General features: G+C 53.8%; 1 protein-coding gene across 1 annotated transcript in view; it reads left to right on the top strand.

Moving 5' to 3' along the window:
• LOC150015679 (coiled-coil domain-containing protein 33-like) overlaps positions 1-18472 on the top strand; it is a 60313-nt gene that overhangs the window by 25896 nt on the left and 15945 nt on the right. Inside the window, exons 4-6 of the mRNA XM_090268307.1 lie at positions 1590-1753; positions 14461-14594; positions 18221-18330. Of these exons, the coding sequence (XP_090124433.1) occupies positions 1590-1753; positions 14461-14594; positions 18221-18330 (408 nt within the window). The remainder of the gene's footprint in view (positions 1-1589; positions 1754-14460; positions 14595-18220; positions 18331-18472) is intronic.

Below are 18472 nucleotides of genomic sequence, written 5' to 3'. Positions count from 1 at the left end.
AGAACTCAATGAAATAACAGCCGTTCCCTTTCCCTCTGCCTGGAAGCTGCCAGAAGCCACTGTGCCTGGGACCCCCAGGCTCAAGGTGAGAACAGACAGTATGTGGGGAACCTGGGCCATCACATAGGAAGCAGGGTGGGTTCCAGGCAGGCTGGTCTAAACCCTCATTGTCTGGTTGAAAAACGACTCTCAGAACATGACTTGTTTGGGGTTTAAACCCAGCTCTCCTGAAACTTATCAGAACAGAGCTAGGGTACCCTCCCTGCTGGGGTTGCCACCAGTGCAAAGCCCACCCAGGACCAGTACTCAGTCTCCCCTCTATGTAACAGGTCATTATTCTCAACGGTCTCCACAGACCCTTCCCATCCTGAGGACTCCTGCACCCTTACCAGGGCCTGCCCTGAAATGCAGGCTTTCACAAGACGAGCTTTCCTGATTAGAGGGTCAGCTCCCAGTGGCCCCCTCCAGGCCCCATCTCCAACCTGAAGAGGTCCACCGTTCCTCTCCAAAGCCCAGGAGGGCCCCTCTGTAGCCCCTCACATCAGCTGTGCCAATGAATCAGCAGGAGGAACAAAGGGTTCAACTGTGTCAATGTCAATTCCAGGGACTGGGAGAAAGTCAGCAGTTCAGTGCAGAGGGAGGACCAGGATACCCCAAGTCACAGCAGCCCCATGTCCACACCTTCCCCACCCCAGTGTTTAATCCACTAAAAACACCCTGCCAGGCTCCAACTCCCTGAATCCTTCAGAAACACTCTGCCTGCCCTGGGCCTCCCGATGCTCCCTCCCCTTCCCACTCTGCTGCCTCTGCTCCAGTGCTCTGCTCTCCAGCTTGTCTTCCCTGCTTCACCCATGCATGTTCTCCCGACGCTTTGCAGCCTCCTCTTCCCAGCTACCTTCCCTGACTGTCCCAGGCTGAAGCTTCTGTCTCCTCTCAGCAACTCGCATCACCATGCTCCTTTGGGCCATGAATCCACAGCTATTGAGCTGTTGAGCCCCTGCATAGGATCTGCTTGGGGCAACCAGCCCAGGAGGCCTTGTGTGGGCAGGCACCTCTCTCCTCTGGGTTGAAGAGGGATGAGGCATCTGGGACAGACACATTCATTCATCTCCATTAATGCATTGGGTGACTCCATGGATAAGTTTTGTAAACTGTAAAGTGCTCTCAACTGGGGGGACCTGAGGTGAACTGGGGTGAGATTGCAGGAGAGACAGAAGGACAATTGTTAGGACCTCAAAACCAGGAGCAATCTGGAAATTACAGGCAAGGGTACCTGCAAAAGTAAGGGCTTAGAGGTGGGACTGGACTTGAAAGGTGAAGTGGCCTATCTCATTCTGCAGGAAGTGATGGATACAAGACTGGAGGAGGCAAGAAGGAAACTGGGAGAGATGTGGGTGTGGGACAGAGGTAGTAAGAAAATGGGGTCAAAGACAATTGCCTTTTGGGACCTGTAATTCCAGACTGGGTGGGTGAATGACAGAGGGAAAAAGCTGCTTGGAGAGGAGTGATGAGAGGACTAGAGTTACAGAGAGGCAGTAAGCGGAGGTGACCACACCAGAAGAGCCGCTCAGCCCTGGCTCTCTCCACAGGTCGCCGAGGGCTCAGAGGACACCCCAAACACCACCCAGACTGTGGAATCTGTCATCAGCCCCCTGTCTCCCTCCAATAAGGAGAGCATCACAGTCACTCTCCATGGGGCCACCAACCTCCCTGCCTGCAAGGATGGCTCTGAGCCTTGGCCCTACGTGGCAGTGTAAGTAGCTACTGAGAGTGGGGTGGGGCCTGGTGTCCCGTGGAGCAGAAACCAAGGTATGGATACTTGGAAGATGAGCACCCAAAGGTTTGAGGCTGGGACTGTGATACCCAGAGGAAGAGTCAAGTGTGCATCACACAGGGGTTGAGGACTCTGCAAATGTGAGGCCTGCCATCTTGCTGCTGCACAGAAGCTGCTCACCAGGGCTAGGGAAGGTAGGAAGGGCCACTCCTTGATCCCACAGCTCGATGGGCAGGGGTTGGCCACAACCTGACCTCAGGGGGCAGGGCCCCTGGGTGCAGAGGCCTGGGCTAAGGCTCCATGGGGGTGGAGGGTGGTCAAGGGAAGAAGACCTGGGGCCTGCCTTGGGCGCCCCACCCCACCACACCCAATCCTGGGGTAAGACACTCACGACCATCCTCCTCCTTGGCCCCCACTACACTCTAGTCATTTCTATCGTAAGGACTTCCCTAGTTCTTGTCATTTAATGCATCCCCTCATCCCCCCTCCAGCTAGCTGCAGTTGGGTTTCACACTCCTCACAGCCTGATATCCGAGCGAGGCCTGCCATTCCATGTCTGCTGCCCACCTCACGGACCTCACTTCTCTCAGAGGGCATCAAAGGGCTACAGTCTCCAGCTAACCTTCCATATGGATGCTGGACATCTGCTCAGTCTTGATTGTAAAGCACTGTGCAGTGCTCCTTCCCAAGACTGGGAGCCACCAGGGACTCCCACTCCACCTCCCTACACCTCCCCTCCTCCACCAATAACAGCATCATTCAGTACCTCCCTACTGGCTTTTCCCCACATTTTCTTTTGGGGAGTGCCTGACCCAGCCTTCTCCCCAATACCTGCTGAAATCCTACCTTCAAAGCCTTGTTCATGATGCCTCCTCCTCCAAGCAGCCACCAGAGTTGCTTTCCCTTCCCAAGAGCCCCACAGCAGTGTCAACACTGGCAGAGGCACTTCATACAAATAAAGTTACGTGTTGCTCCTCTGTCCCCCAAAGCGGGTTCCCCAGGACAGGTCCCGGGTCCTTTCTCTCTCTTCTCCCTCTCCCCAACAATGCACCCAACATAGGCCCGAGCACAGACTTAGGGGCCAAGGAGCAACTGAGGCGAACATCAGGTTACTATAACAACAACTACCGCATCCACACAGAGTGAAAGGAGGATAGAGGGTGTGCTGGAGACCAACAGGTGAAACACTTGATGTCTCAAAAGCCCCATTTCCCCCGCCCAGCGCTCGGGCTCTCCCGGCCCCTCCCCCAGCTCCATTTCTGCAGCGAGAAAGGCCAGGTGGCGAGGAGCGGGCTTGGCAGGGAGCTTGCCTTCTCCGCTCAGCTATTTCCATAAACCAATTATCGCCCATCATCTCGGGAGATGGAGGCCCTGCCTATCACCAATCCAGCCCGGCGGCGGGCGGGGAACTGGCGTCCGCGCGGCTCCTCGGCAGGCCTCGCGACCTGCGCCCTCACCCGGTTGCCATGGGAACACTCCTAGGGAGCCAAGCGGGCCGGAGCCCGGGTGTAGGGTGTGGGGGCGGGGGTAGCGCATCGCCACGCCGATCTCCACCCGGGGAGGGGGCAGGCCGTGGCGTTCCAGGCCTCCTGGTGGCTGAGCGGCCACCAGCCTACGGTGCTAATGAGATGCAAATGGAGCAGAGGGAGGGCTTCTGAGGAAGAAGGCCCAGCTGGTGAAACCTGAAAAGAGCTTTCAGTGTGAGCCCCCAGCCCCAGGCAGGAACCGCAGAGGGAAGGCCGAGGCCCTCAGAAACCCTAAGTCCTGGAAAGAACATGATGTCCCCGTATGTCTGATTCCAAATGCTCAGTAACAAGGCATACAGTGGTCATTGCTCAGTCCACTTAAGTTTGTATTTTTCTCACGATGAGTATTTTGATGCTTAAAATACATTTTTTATATATTAAATATACGTAATTTCATGTCCTTCCAAAATATTTTTCCTCATCTTTCTGTTGCCTGTGTTTTCTGCTGCCCTCAGCTTGGGCTTCTGGCTTAGCTTCTTGCTCTCTGCCATTGCCATCCCGCGCTGTCTCATGTCAGATCCGAGGGGGGACACCGGAGATTCCTGTGTCTGCCCATCCACCCTCCTCTCGGGGTTTGTTGCATCCGCAGCAGGGAAGCTCATGCTGGTGGGGGGTGGAGCTGGGGTTGAAGCACAAGGGCCAGAGCTAGTCTGTCATTCAGCCCATTAGTGGGGAGCTGAAGAGGGCTCAGGTCCAAAGATGGGGCTTCCCTAGTGTGGGATGTGGCCTCTTCACCACTATGCAGGCTCCAAACTTGAGCCAATCTAGTAATAAGATGCAACTTCCAGTAGCAACTGTCCCAAGCCAACAGGTCCACTTGGCTCATCTTGTGGTTCTGCTTTCCATCTGAGCCATTGACCTGCTTCCAATCTGACTCCACTTCTCCACCAAAACAGCTTTCTCTAAAGTCACCAGTGACCTTTATGCCTGACCCTATGTCCCATAGTCACATCCCCTTTCGTGATCTCTCAGTGGCATTAGCCCCTCAGGAACACTCGTTCTACTTGAAGTTCTTTGTTTTCCTGGTCCAAGGTGCCCCCTCTCTTATTCTCCTCTCTGTGCACCCCTCTGTCTCTTCTACCTAGCATTAGATGTCGACCTACCCCAGATTTCGACCCTCAGTTACTTTTCTTTCTCTATACTATCTACATGATCTCGTCCCATTTGGTCATCAGTAATCATCCCCTCACCCCCATCAAATCCGTCCCCAAGCATGTTAATTTCTCTCCTATCTTGAACTTGGCTGCTTCTCTCCACCAGCTCCACCACCCTAGGCTACTGCATTTTTTTTCTGTTCTCGGTACTTCCGATCTTGCCCCTCTTCAAACCTCTTTCAAAGGCAGGTTACTATTTGATACTGTGGTAAGAACCCATTTTCTGAACCCTCCAATGCCTTTTCATTTCTCCCAGAGTAAAGATGATTTCAGGTCCAGTATGGGTGGGTCTTTTCTGCCTCCTCAACATGAACCCCCAGCCCCCCTTTGCTTCAGCCACTCCAGATATCTCTCTGTTCTCTGAAAAGACCCTAGTCCCTCCCATCCTAGGCCTTTGTACACTCCCTCTCCCAGAATATTATTTCTCAGCTCATTCATCACCTCCTTAAGGAAGCCCTCCCAAACCTCCCAGACCAGGCTAAATCTACCCCCGCCCCAATTACATGCTTCCATGAGACCATGCACTTCTCCAGTGTTGCTCTTGCAGGTTCACATGCTTTGTGTGCTTTTATGTGATTATTGGCTTATTCTTCATCAGTCCCTCCCTCTGCTGTGCTCCACTAGTTCCATAAGCAACCACCAGGTCTGTTTTGCTCACCATTTCATCCCTACTATTAAACACAGTATCTGGAACATAGGAAACTGTCAATAAATATTGACTGAATGAATACATGGATGAATGAATGAATTAATCTAGACCCTTTTCTAGCTTGCTCTGTGACTTTTGGAAACTTCACCCTTCAATGCCTGAATGCCTCACCTGGGAACATGCCTCAAAGAACTATACAGATGGTGGAGCCACACAGGGGAGATGCTGACAGGTAAAGTGTGATACAGAGGTGAGGGTATCCTTCATAGCACTCACAGTAGGCACATGAGACCTACCAAAAGAAAGCCTCAGCACAGTAGAGGGAAGCCAGAACGTGATCAGGAAATCCGAGAGTCTGGTCCACTGCCCCTGACTCCCTGTGTGGCCTCAGACCAGTCCCTGACCGTCTCTAAGCTCAATCTTCCCATGGTCAGGATGTGAGGTTTGGCTTCCATGTTGCACCAGGCTTGCAGGCTGGTTTGTGCTCTGGCCTGGGAGACAATCTTCATTCTTTAGAGGCAGTAAGAGTCCCAGCTATATCACCCAAGACAGATTCCACACCCAGACCTGCTAGGACAGTGCTCAGGCCTGGAGTCTCCCCAGCACCTGCCTCCAAGCCTGGCACAGAGACACCTGCCAGTCAGAGCACAGCAGGGACCAGGAAGGCAGTGGCTCTGACAGGTGGGGTGCCCCGGTGGGCAGGGTGTGGAAAAGAAGCTGGCCAAGAGATGATCCGTGGGGTTCTGACCATTGGCCAAAGGCTGAATGGCTGAGCTGCCAGTTGGCAGCTGCTTCTCTAACTGCCTGCTGCCCAGAGCCAATGAGCAGGGACAAAGTCAATACTGCGAGGGGAGTGCTGCTCCCTCTGTGCACATGGGCGTGCTTGGCTCAGGCCCAGGTGGGAGGGGCAGCTCACGGATCATGGCCAGTCAGTCATACTCAGAGGATCTTTGGTTTTCTTGGATAAGCCTGAGAGCCCTGACCCTGGCCCCAGACTGAGACTGACCTTGGTCACACCCTGAGCCTCAACCCTGGTCACAGACTGAGCCCCGACCCTGGTCATAGACCAAGCCCTGGTTAAAGACCGAGTCCTGGCTCTGGTCATAGCCCTCATCATATATCGAACCCTGATCCTGACCACAGACTGAGCTCTGACCCTGGTGACTAATTGAAGAAGATATTGAAAGTAGGACAGTTGTCTAAGGTTCTGGTAAGAGAGGAAGGGTGAAGGTTAAAGTTGGTTATATTTATCTAGTGCCTGCCATATACCTGGCAGATGTGCTAAGCATGTGTGTCTGTCTCTCTCTTGCATAATTTAATTATTGCTTAGTCCTGTGAGCTAGGTGAAATATTATCCCCATTTTATAGATGAGGTTACTAAGGCTCAGAGCATTTCTGTGACTTGTCCAAAGTCACAGAACTAGTAAATACCCAAGCCTGGATCCAGGATTCCAAAACCAAGAGTTCTTTCTACCTCATCCCTGCCTTCACGTATCAGTTGGCCTCTTAAAAGGGGACTGTTGGCATCAGAGCCCTAAACCAGACATCCAAAGGAGATCCAGTGACCAGTCTGGACCCCTGAGGGTCCTTCTGGACTGCCCACACCTTCCTCTGTTTGGCTAGGGGCCTTGGTCAAAAGGCCTCAGAGGCCAGGGACTTGGGTGGAGTGGATGGAGGTCTGGCATGTTGAGCTCAAGAAAAAAATAAATAAATAATTTTCAACATGACAGTGACAGTGATCATGGGCAGCACAGGAGGAGAGCAGCCCCACTGCTGATGCAGTCCTGTGCTGCGCTAACTCGGAGCGTGGTCCTCCACACTCACCCGAATGCCGCAACCTGGAGGCAGGCTGCCTTGGCTCCATGTGATAACCAAGGAGGCCCCGGCAACAAAGGGACTTGTTTGACGTTATATGGCTGACCAGTAGGAGTGGAGCACATGAAGATGACCATCCTCATCTAGCCACTGGCCACTGGGTCTGGCAGAGGCCAAAGCACTTTCCTTCTTCTAGTAGGATGCCTGTCGGGAAAGGCACATGGTGAAGGAGAAGGCCCTGGGCCCTGGGAATCCAAGGTCTTATTCACCCTACAGGTTCCCTAGCTTACAGTGCGGCCTGGCCCTCCCATGATGTCGGTCCCTCCAGGCTCAGAGCTTCAGAATTTTTGTTCAGTGAGAACATCCCTATATCCCAGAGCTATAAACCCAGCTGGCATCAGTGGTTAAAGGAGAGTTGACTTGTGATCCCCAGCCAGACTGAAGCCAAAAGAATTCTTTCCAGATGTTCCCCTGTCAGCGATGCCCAGGCCCCTCAGTTCTTCTTATGCCTGAAACACTTATTCAGACTCAAAAGGCAGGAGCTGTCCCCGAGGGGCACTAGGATCCTGGAGGAGCTGTCCAACAGGGCAGTGTTTACCTAGAGAAGTAAGTACTCTTGGGGAGATCTCAGGCAGTGAGGCTGGCCAGTGGGGGCCTTCCTGGTGTCCTCATGGCATTCCACCCGGGCTTTCTGCTTGTTTCCGAGCACGGGCACAGCTGCTGGCAGGGCTCCTCCTGCCTCCCAGGACACCAGGAGGAGCCAGGAGGCTTGATCCTCTATCCAGGCTTTGTCTGGCTTCCCTCTGCCCTTGCCAGTACCCCCATGGGCTTCAGGGTCAGATGCTACATGGTCCAGCATCTATCAAAGAGTAGGCAGGAAGCTGGGGCTTGGGTTCCAGTCCATTTCCTCCTGCTTGTGTTCTTCCCGTATCTGTCATCTGTGGCTCTACACATGCAATGTGCTTCTGTCAGAAGGAATGGCACCAGGGATGGCCAAGTCGTGCCTTCAGGGCTCCAGCCAGTTGTGTAAATGCTGAAGTCAGCCAGCTGTGGGATGCAATAGACAGTGGAGGGGACAGTGGCAAACTGGCAAGCACACGGGTCATTTGGAGGAGCAGCTGGAGCCACCACTGCTGACTTCTGCCTTGGAGGAATGCAGGCAGCCCTCTCAAATTTTCAAGAGAAACCAGAAATCCGGATTGCTGTGTAAAATCGACCAGTTTTACATGCAGACAAATTGCCTCTGCTCAGGATCTCTGGGCCTTTCTTAATCACCTCCTCTTCCTGAACCCTCAACCCACTCATTTTCACTGGCTGTCCTCTTCTCCCAGGGGCCAGTGACTTCCCCATAGCTGCATGTCCTCTATATGTGTCTGAGAGGCACCCCCTTCTTTTCTTTTGGGGGATCTGAGCCCTCCTCCCAGCCCAGGAGCCTCTTCTAGGGCAGTAAAGTAGAGCAGCAGCGCCTGTGTGGAGCAGGATCCAGCAGTCTATGCCAGGCTAGTTTTGTAGAGGTGGCAAGTAAACAGATAAATCTCACTTACTCATCCTTTGCCCAGTCTTCCAAGTCAGGAGGCAGCTAGCAGACTCCAGGTCTCCATACTCGGGTACCAGGACACCTCAGGGAGGCTGGTCTTGGGGAAGCAGGCAGGAAGCAAGTCTGTGTGTCTGTGATGCCTCGGACCTCAGAACTTGAACTGAACACCACGTATGTTTGGCAAAGAACTAGAATCAGTGATTTGGGTGATTCTTGTGAGGTTAGGAAGTTCACCTCTGCGCCTGCCCACATTCCTCCTGCTCTAAGGCTGCATTCATGAGAAAGGGGGTATTCAGAGGAGTGGATGTTCAGAGTGACTCACTGAGAAGGATCTCAACTCATGGCAAAATGTTCCAGAACTGTCTCACCCAGGCCTGTACCTTGCCAAGGAGACTGTCATTCCATCCCCTAGGGTCATGGGATTGACTTAGAGCTGGCCCTTCCCCCTCTGCCTAAGAAGATGGTTCCCAGGGCCCCTCACCCAGCTAGGCCACCGGGCAGACCACTGCCAGACACGCCAAAGGCTGGCTGACACATGGTGCAGTCATGGGCCCTTTTTGACCCTGCTCCATCTTTTGCCGCAAGAGGGAACAAAGGTTTCTCTGAATGAGGAAGCTAGCTCCCCCAGGAGAGGAAAGAGGGTGTGATGATACCCACAGACAGGGTTTGAATATCACTTTGCAGTGCTCACAGCTCTGTGTGGCCTGCGGTTTCCCCTGGGCCATATGGAAAGAACACCCCTGCCTGTGCCTCTGGGAGGTGCCATGGGCAGGGGTGCCTGTTGCCCAGGAGTGGATCCCTTAAGGACAGCGGGGCTATTTCAGATAAAGTGTGGGTGAAGATATATGGAGAGGCATTCTTCAGAAAGACATCTCCCTGGCCAGAGTGCTCATCGCAGAGTTTCTTGGGGTGTGCTGTGTCTGATTTGCAGAGCTGCCCCCACTCCCTGCAGGAAAGTTGGGGGAGAGCCACACCGCCGTGCATGAGGAATTGGCTGGCCTCTTGCTCCAGAGTCAATAATCTTTAATTGAGGCCCATCTGTAGTGGTGTAGCACCATCAGCAAGTAGTGACGGTTCATTGGAGTCCAATTAATAAATGAAACCCAGGGTGAGAGCCCATCACGTTGCTAAGAATAACAGCCCTGCTCATGTCTTAAGTGGCAGCCTCCCAAGAGCTTAAAACCCACAAGGACCAACTGCACTGGGGGCTAGGGGGAGGCACAGGCATGGGGTGGGGGTGTTGTTGATGGGCTGTTGTCTGGGGAAGTGGGAGACCAGACGAATCCCTGCCTCCATCTCAGCTCTGCCTTTGAGGAGCCCCTAGCCACATTTTCTCACCCAGCAATCCCAGGGGAGCTTAGCCAAGACCAGAGGACACTGCACTTGGGCTTGGAAAGAAGGGGGCTGGAGAGAGAACAGGTCAGAGAGGACCACAGGCTTTGCTCTCCTCTCTGACTACCTCACCACATGCTCCCAAACCACAGGCCTGGATCAGCCAGCCAGCCCCTCCCCAGACCTACCCAGGAGCCGGCTCATGCCATCTCCTCTCTGCTTAGCCAAGCCCTGCCTCCTCCAGGAAGCCTTCCCTCCCGTGTTCAGCTCAGGAAGGTTCAGAAACTCAAGAAGCCAGCCTTTGCCCACCTTGCTCAGGTGATTGTTCCTGCTGAGGCCAGCTCTCCCATCCTGTCCCTGTTGCATAAGGCTGGGTCAAGAAGCAGTGATTGGGGCTTTTCTGTGCTTTTTGGGGATGGAGGTAGGTCTGTGGCTTGGGAGTCTGGCTGCCTCTGGGCCTTCTAGAGGATTGTTGGGGGTCGGGGTTGGCTTTCCTGATGCAGAGGCCAGCATGCAGGGTACAAGTAGAGGGGAATTGCCCTGCCTTCTCAGAACAGAATGAGGCCCAGTCATGACACACCTGGCATTTGGCCTGGAACAATCTTCATCTGAACCTGTTTTCCCACCTCTAAGTTTCCCCATTGAGTGAGCAACAGGGCTACGGTCAAAGGTCACAAGACCTCTCATTCTACCGCCATCCATCTAGAAGTTCTGCCTGGCACACATCCTCCTCCGTCTGCCCAGTCACCCCCTTCCACAGGAGCTTCTAGGGACACCCCTCTGGTCTTTTGAGATTCCAGGGTCTGCCCCTCCAGGACCTCAGCAGCCAGAACAGACCTGAATTGGGGCCCTCTCCTATGTCCTGATCTTCTGCAGGCTGCCTGGGATTGGCAGTCAGGACAAGCCAGGTGGCCTGCATCCTGGGCTTCCACAGCCCTGCCTTGGAGGAAGCCAGACCTTGACAGCTATTCGTGCTCTGAGGCTTTCAGGAATGTGGACGACCAAGAGGACAGACTGGGCAAGGTGTAGGAGAGAGCCTTAGAGACCTCAGAGGCAGCCTGAGGGCTGGTAGATGGGAGTGGGATCAGAAATCAGGTACAGTGTGGCACACAGGCCTCTCTGAGGCTGTGTGTGTGTGTGTGTGTGTGGTGCGTGTGTGTGGTGTGTGTGTGTGGTGTGTGGTGTGTGTGTGTGTGTGTGTGTGTGTGGTGTATGTGTGTGTGTGGTGTATGTGTGGTGTGTGTGTGTGTGGTGTGTGTGTGTGTGTGTGTATGTGTGGTGCATGGTGTGTGTGTGTGTGGTGTGTGTGTGTGGTGCATGGTGTGTGTGTGGTGTGTGTGTGTGTGTGGTGTATGTGTGTGTGTGGTGTGTGTGTGGTGTGTGTGTGGTGTGTGTGTCGTGTGTGTGTGTGTGTGTGTGTGTGTGTGTGTGTGCATAGACAGGGACTGTGGCACACAGGTTCCACCCCTGAGGTGTATGCCCTGGAGAGCGGTCAGAGGACAGTTTGGGGGGCGGGGAGCTTGTGCATGCTCCATCAGTGTCCTGTGCTTATCCACCACTGACCTCCGCTCACAACAGCAGCCCCTGGGAACCAGACTACACATTTGCCTTAGTCATGACCTTACAGAAGGACAGCAGAGACCTTTCTCTTCCCTCCCACTGACAGCTGTGCTTGGGCCTGGCCTCCACAGGGGTACATGGCTGGAGGTTGTCAGACACACACATACCCCTCTGGCACCCAGCCAAGCTGGGGCGTGTGTAGCAGGGTGATATTTCCCAGCAGCTTGGGACCCAGGACTGCTGCACTGTGCCTCTGAACCCAACCCTAGTTCCACTCTAGTGTGGCTGCCCTCCCCACTATGGCTGGATTGAGTCTGAGCCCCAGGAGAGCAGGCAGAGGGCAGCTCCCCCAAGGCCCTGCTAGAGCCAGGCCAGGGCTCCAGGGACAGAGAGGCGGATATCAGTCTTGCAGATGGCTGTGTGGAGGCAGGTCCTGGAGAGGACCTTGGGCTCTGAGACTGCGTGAGAGACCTGAGTTCCCTCAGAGGCCTTAGGGTCCTAGAACCCAGCCTGCCTTGTGCCCAGCTGTGGGCAAAGAATAGGGGCTCAGAGCAGGATGTGAGCTGGCCTCCTTCTCCAGTTCTGTGTAGAATCAGATGCCCTTCTAGCTCTTCAGTTTCTAGAACAGCATCAAGGCCCGGAGGAGTCAGCTGTGTCAAGAAAAACCATTACCCTGACAGGCTCCTTCCACCTGCTAAAAGCTCCTTCCTTGGGGGGAGGGGGCGGTGGCTTACCCTTGGGAGTTCTTTCATCCCTATTCACCTTGCCCTAACCCACCTCTCTGGTGTGTGTCAGAGGGAAGGAAGGAGAGATGCTGCGTAACTCTTTCTGTGCCTAAGTAAAGTCAGCACTGGGAGTAGGATCCCTTGGTTTTGCCCATGATCATTCCTGTCTTTCCACCTGCGAAGAGAAGGGGAGGGGACAAGAGGCCAAAGATATCAGGAGGATGGAAGACAGGCTGATAAGGATGGTCCTGAGTTCCAACTTGAATTCTGTCACTACACTGCTCACTCACTCTTAGTGCACTGGGAAGCTCCCAGGGGATACAAAAAGCTGCGTGGTGTGGGAGCAGGACTGACTTTCTCCTTACGAACCTTCCTGGAACACCCCCTCCCGCAGTGCTTCCACAGAAGAGTGGAGGGGAACACCCGGTGGGGGTGCCCTCTAGGCAGGCGAGAGCTGGTGAGAAGCTCTGAGAGCTCTGAGGCCTCTGAGTTTGAGGGCAGTTGTCAGGAGAGAGAACCAGGGCACAGAGTGGCAGAAGGAGGGGCATGGATGGCACCCTCCAAGTCAGCAGAGATCATAGAGCCCGAGGAAGGGACCTGAGGCTGGAGCAGGCTGAGCTCCTCGGCCCTCCAGCTGTGATGCCTTTTCTCAAGCCTGGCAGCCCCGTGGCAGGGTGGGCCCTGTGTCTGAGTTGGGCGCCAGTTCTCTGGGAGACCAACCCCTCTCATCTCAGCCCTCCCTCAGCACTTCCCTTCTCCCCTTAATGCGGCCTCCAGTCAGGTCCCTTTGAGAAACACCAGGTTTTTGAAGCTCCGTGGGACTTCAAAGCCTGTGCTCTGCCTCCAGTCAGGTCCCTTTGAGAAACACCAGGTTTTTGAAGCTCCGTGGGACTTCAAAGCCTGTGCTCTTTCTAGGACTTCACACCTTGGTCACAGCAGCCAAAGACCCCCACTTATAGATCCAGAGTTGGGGTCACAATGGGGAGACACCAGGCCTGGGACAATAAAAATTATTATTACAAACACTTCATGGTATTTAACAATATGCCAGGCACTTTACACATATTATTTCACTTCATGCTCACAACAGCCCTGCATTTATCATCCCCATTTCACATGCAGGAAGTCAGGCACAGTGAGGTTACTTAGCTTGCCCGAAGTCACACAGCCAGTAAGGTATAGAGCTGGGATTTGGAACCCAGATGGTTTAAGGGGGGTTGCTCATCTGACCTGTGAGCTCAGAGATAGGTCTCCCATAAAATTGGTTGTCCACAGGAGTAGGGCTGTGACAAGTAGGGAACAAGGAGCCAGGCCACTGTGTCACTCAAGTCCAGAGGAGTGAGGGAGCAGTGAGGGCCAGGGGTCCAGAGGGCTTCATGGAGGAGAGGAACAAGCTGGGCTGGGAAGGAGCACAGGCTGGCGCTGCTAACACGTGGGACAGATTAGCTGTAAGCTTCTGGGCTGACTCCCATGGCCCACACTTCCTGTGGGGACTTCTGGGAGTGGGGATGGTGAGAACTCCACCTCTGCTTTTCTATCTGGGGTGTTGTTTGGGCACCTGAGTATGTGGTGAGGCTCCCCCTGCTGCAGGCTCTCTGAATGACCCCTTACCTGTGATTGCTGCACTGCTTGCAGCCCGACCTAACTACCTCCTCAACAGAACAGAGATCAAGTCTCTCACGGAGCTCTTGGATGGCTCTGAACCTGTGGAAAGCACTGGGATGCAGAGGGTCCGAGCTCCCACCCCACTGTGGATGGCTTGGCACTGCACCACCTGTGAGTGCTTGCGGGCCAGGAACGCCTCACCACACCCCGCCGGGCCCAGCTCCAGGTGCAGAAGGCAGTAGCATGTGTGTGCTTCATTGAAAGGGTTCAGAGCTGGGGAAGCTGAGCTGAGCCTTGGGAATCTGGGCCAGAAGCTTCGGGAAGCGAAGGGTGAAGGCGAGGCCAGCCAGGAGCACCACACAGCTAGCTGCCTTGCCCAGAGGCTTCCTCTCACAGAACAGAAGCTAGAGAAGATGGACAGGACAGCAACGACAGGGAGCCTGTGTACACAGGCGCCTGCTGGGGAGCTCTGCACCGGTAGGGGCAGGGAGTCAGACACGAAAGGCGTCTCCCCTACTTCCACCCCACCCTGAGCTCTGGCCTGAGTCCACATGAAGGCCTCAGAAGTGGCCAGCGAGACAGTGTGGTCACCCAAGCAGGCAGAGAAGTGGAAGAGAGAGACCTGGTGTCCCCTGGGCCTGGGATGATGTGAGTGTCTGCCTGGGAAGGAGCTCTTGCTTCTCTGTTCGCTCTTTGCTCTGATTTATGGACTGTGGAGTTGGGAGGGCTGAAGAGTAGGCAGGAACCCCTTCCTCTGACTCAGCCTGCCCCTCCCCTCTCCAGGACAACCACATCTGAGGAAGCAAAGAAGCAGAACTCCAAGGCAGTCACATCTGTGACCTCGGAGCCCACCAAAGCCCCCACCTGGGGGGATACAGTCCAAGTGGAGATCCAAGCTGAGGATGTGGGGCGAGAAGGTGAGGCGGAGGGCTGGGTGGGCCTGGTGTGCGTGAGAGAGGGCAGGAGCAGGCTCCCTCTGAACTCGGCTGGAAGCCACCTGAACACCTCCTTGGGCTCAGCTAAAAGCACTTAAAAGAAAAAAAAAATCAAAATCCTGTCATGCCTCATCTACCCAGCCTGCTGGAAAAATGAGTTGTCCTACATAAATGAATCTTCCAGACAATGAAAGCTTATCTTCTTTATGACCATTGTTATTATTTTCATGATTGTTATTACTGCGTATCCCACTGAAACGGCACATTACAATTTCCTGGCATGTCGCCATGGATCGCTCAGAGGAGTCACAGCACCGGGAGGAGCAATGCGGCTCCCACTGCTTAGATGGGAAGACTGGGGCTCGGGAACTTAAGTGACTGGTTCAAGCTCAAACAGTGAATGAAAGCTGGTCTCGGCATTACATGCTCTTATGTCCATCCCGCACTCTAGCTGCTTTCCTAGAACAGCCTCGTTCTCGCCGGCACTGCCCACTATCTCAGAGTGGTGTTCCTGTGCTTTCAAGAGTTGGGGTCTACTCTCAGAGAAACCACATAATAACTCACTCCCCCACCCCTGGGAGCTTTTCTAGTCCCCATGTCTTGACAAAGGCCCAGGTAACAGTGCACACACATGTGTGTGCACACTTCTGTTTTCCCCATTGGGGGCCTGAGCCAGTGAGAGCTCAGGCTGGGCTCCCAGGCGTACTGACCGGCTCACACCAGGACTGCCATGGGCACTGGCATTGAACACTCAGCACAGACCCACAGGGGCCCATCATGTCTCTGGTCTTATCTAGTCAGAAGAACCTCGGGCTCCCATCTTGTATGTAGCGCTTCTCTCAGAGGACAGGTTTTTCTTCTCTCCTTGAAACCTCACCGAACCTCACAAAGAGCAGAAAGCCAGCTGCAAGGGACAGTGAAGGGGAGAAAGGGAAAGATTGAAGAGCGACATCTATAAAAGGGAAAGAGGCTAGCTCTGGGTCAAGCCAGAGGATTTTTTTCCACTGTAAAGGGATGGGTGAGGCTCATAGGATGACATGAGAAAATGTGAATGAGGAGGGAAAAATTGACCTAGGATTTCATGCAAATGCAGATGTGCGCCCATGTGTGCATGTCTTTGTGAATGTCTGCATGGTGGTTCATGTGTATGTGTGAACATTGCGTATGTGCAAAAATATGCTTGTGACTGTGCTTGTAGGCATGCATGTGTATGGGTGTGCATGCACGTGTGTAGTGTGTGTGGGGGGGTGTTTGTATGCATGCATGTGTGCAGCTGATTGGAAGTTCAGATTGTGGTGAGTGAACCTGGACTAGGATCCTGCCCTGGGCTCTACACATCTGGAGCAACACAAGAAAGGATGTGAATAGTAGCCTTGGGCCTATCTGTGCAGCACTCACTGTAGGAGGGACAGGAGATGGAGACCCTCCTGGGCAGGTAGGGAATTTTGGCAGATGCCTCTTTGCAGACTGAAATAGCTGGATGCTTGTTGGAAACGGTTGCTGTGGTGACGTCTGCAGTGGGGGTGAGGGAGATGGGGCACAGGCCAAGAGATGGGGGAAGGGCAGGAGGTAACTCAGTGACGTGTTGATGAAAAGCAAAGGGGAGTGGCAGCTCCTGTGTCAGGGCCAAGGCTGGCTGCAGAAATGGCTTAAATGGGTTATTGGTCACACAAAGGACAGCGTGAGGTTGAGGGGCTCAGTGCCTAGAGAAGAAGCGTGTTCGTAGCATGGAGACAGGAACAGGGAGGGATGGGACAGGAGCGATGACATTCCACTTCCACAACTGCAGCTCACCTGCTGGCTGCCCACACAGAGATTGAGTATGGGGGAGAAAGGCAGGGCACTCACCCCTTGTTTGACCTCAGAAAATTCCAACCGGGTTTGGGGACTCAGGGCCCATGTGTAGTGGCCATGAAGGGCTACAGCCTCTGCAGCTACTGTTGTAGCTTTGGCTGAAAACATTGGAATCCCCCAGCTGAGTCTTTTCAGTCTGCTTAGGGCTGGGTGAATGTATGGAGTGTACAGATGGTTAATGAGCAGGAAAATAGTGACAACCATGAGGAGCATTAGCTTAGAGTTTTATAGCATGAAAAACACATTCCTCTCTCTACAACAAGATTAGAAGAGGGACAGGGTTTTTCTTTTCTAAAGTTTTAACATGTTGTAGAGCAGGAACATTAAGCTCAGAGACGTTAAGTGACTGGCTAAATGTCACAGAGCAAGTTTGTGTGTTGGTACTAGAACCCAGATTTGCTGACTTCAGCGCCCTTGCCTTACTCTACTTTCTTCCAGGCAGCCTCATGTCCTTCTGGTGCCCATGTGCTCCCCTCTTTCCTTTGAGCACAGATCTCGTGTGGCCAGCTTTGAGGGAATCTGACAAGTGTCTTTCCCTCACTGTGTGTCCAGGATAGCTGTAGGGAGAAGAAAGTAAGAGTAATCAGTAAAGCCCTCGGCTTCCATTCCCACCCCTTCACCCAAATGTCGCACCCAGCTCCGAGTGACCCAGCAGCACTGGGCTCCCAGAATGCCTAGCCCGCAGAGTGGGCAGCTGTCCCTGGTCCTGAAATGTCATTGTCACAGGAGGAGGGGCAGAGGCCAGGGGCTGGCTACCCAAGAGGACACCTGTCCGCCTCAATCCTCTCTCCCTCCCAATCTTCTCTAGATCTCCCTTTTATCTCCTCTCCCCCACCACTTACCCCAGTCCTCCTCCATCCTTCTCCTTTCCACCCTCCCCATCTCCTCTCCCTCTTCAAAGTATAGACCTCTAGAGTGGGAAAACGCCTCAAGAGTCACTAAATCCAGCCCCTCCCATCAGCCACTTACTACTGTGTGATGCTGACCAAGTTATATAACCTCTCTGAGCTCCAGTGTCCACATTTTTCAAACAGAGATGGTGATTCCTACTTAAAGGATTGTGGTGGGGATTCGTTGGAATAATGGCTCAGGAGCACACAGCCCCATGCCTAGAACACAGTAGGCATTCACAAAGTTGTACTGCCATGATTATTCACAGGTCATTGGTGTTCTCCTTGGAGTTCATCCCAAAGTTCATGCATTTTATTGCAAAATGTCATTTCTTTGCAGGGAGTTTTCTAAGTGGTACATTATTCTTATTGTTTAGTTTTCATTTACTTGGAGTAGACTTTTATTGATATTTGTACCAAAGATTTCTTGAGCAGATCTCTTTTCCCCACCTGCGAATGTGAGAGAGAATCCCTGGCTGAGGAACGAGTGAGAATTCGTGGCCAAGGGAAGGAGGCTTCATCCTGGAAAGAGGTGCTGTTCCTGCTTGCTTGTGTGTCACTGTGCATGCACGTGTGCGTCTGCTGCCATGGGGGGCTGGGCTCCGTTCTGCATGTGGGGGGGGGCGGGGCGCTGAGAGAATTGCTTCTGTGGCTTCTAGCAGCACTTAGCGTAGAGCCTTGATCTGTGCAGGGGCTCAGAGAGTGCTTGTGAAGCATGCCTGTGTGTCCCACACGTGTGCATGAATGTGGACTCCTCAGTGTGGCCCCTGCTCCCTGACTCTCAGCAATGTCTCCCACCTCAGTGGGAGGGATGGTGGTCAGCTAAGCCTGATCCTGACCTGTGCTCACTCTTTCTCTCCCCAGATGTGGTCCTCAAGGTGGTGGACAACAACGAAAAAGAGGAGTTCTTGTCCTATCAAATCCCCATCAAGTACCTGCGTGTCTTCCACCCCTACCACTTTGAACTGGTAAAGGTGAGTCAGAGCCCTGGGCCCTGGCCCACGTGGGCCTGGGGTAGGTAGGGAGAGAGCCCCCAGTGAATCCCTCAGAGCAGCCCTGGGAATCCACACCCACCCTGCAGTATGATAAGTCTAGGACCATGGGGGGCTCAGGAAA

This window comes from Furipterus horrens, unplaced genomic scaffold (assembly GCF_987537825.1).
Source record: "Furipterus horrens unplaced genomic scaffold, mFurHor1.1.pri manual_scaffold_3, whole genome shotgun sequence".
NCBI classification, from domain to species: Eukaryota; Metazoa; Chordata; class Mammalia; order Chiroptera; family Furipteridae; genus Furipterus; species Furipterus horrens.
The sequence above is the reverse complement of the archived record's forward strand: the minus strand, read 5'-3'. Positions and strand labels throughout refer to the sequence as shown.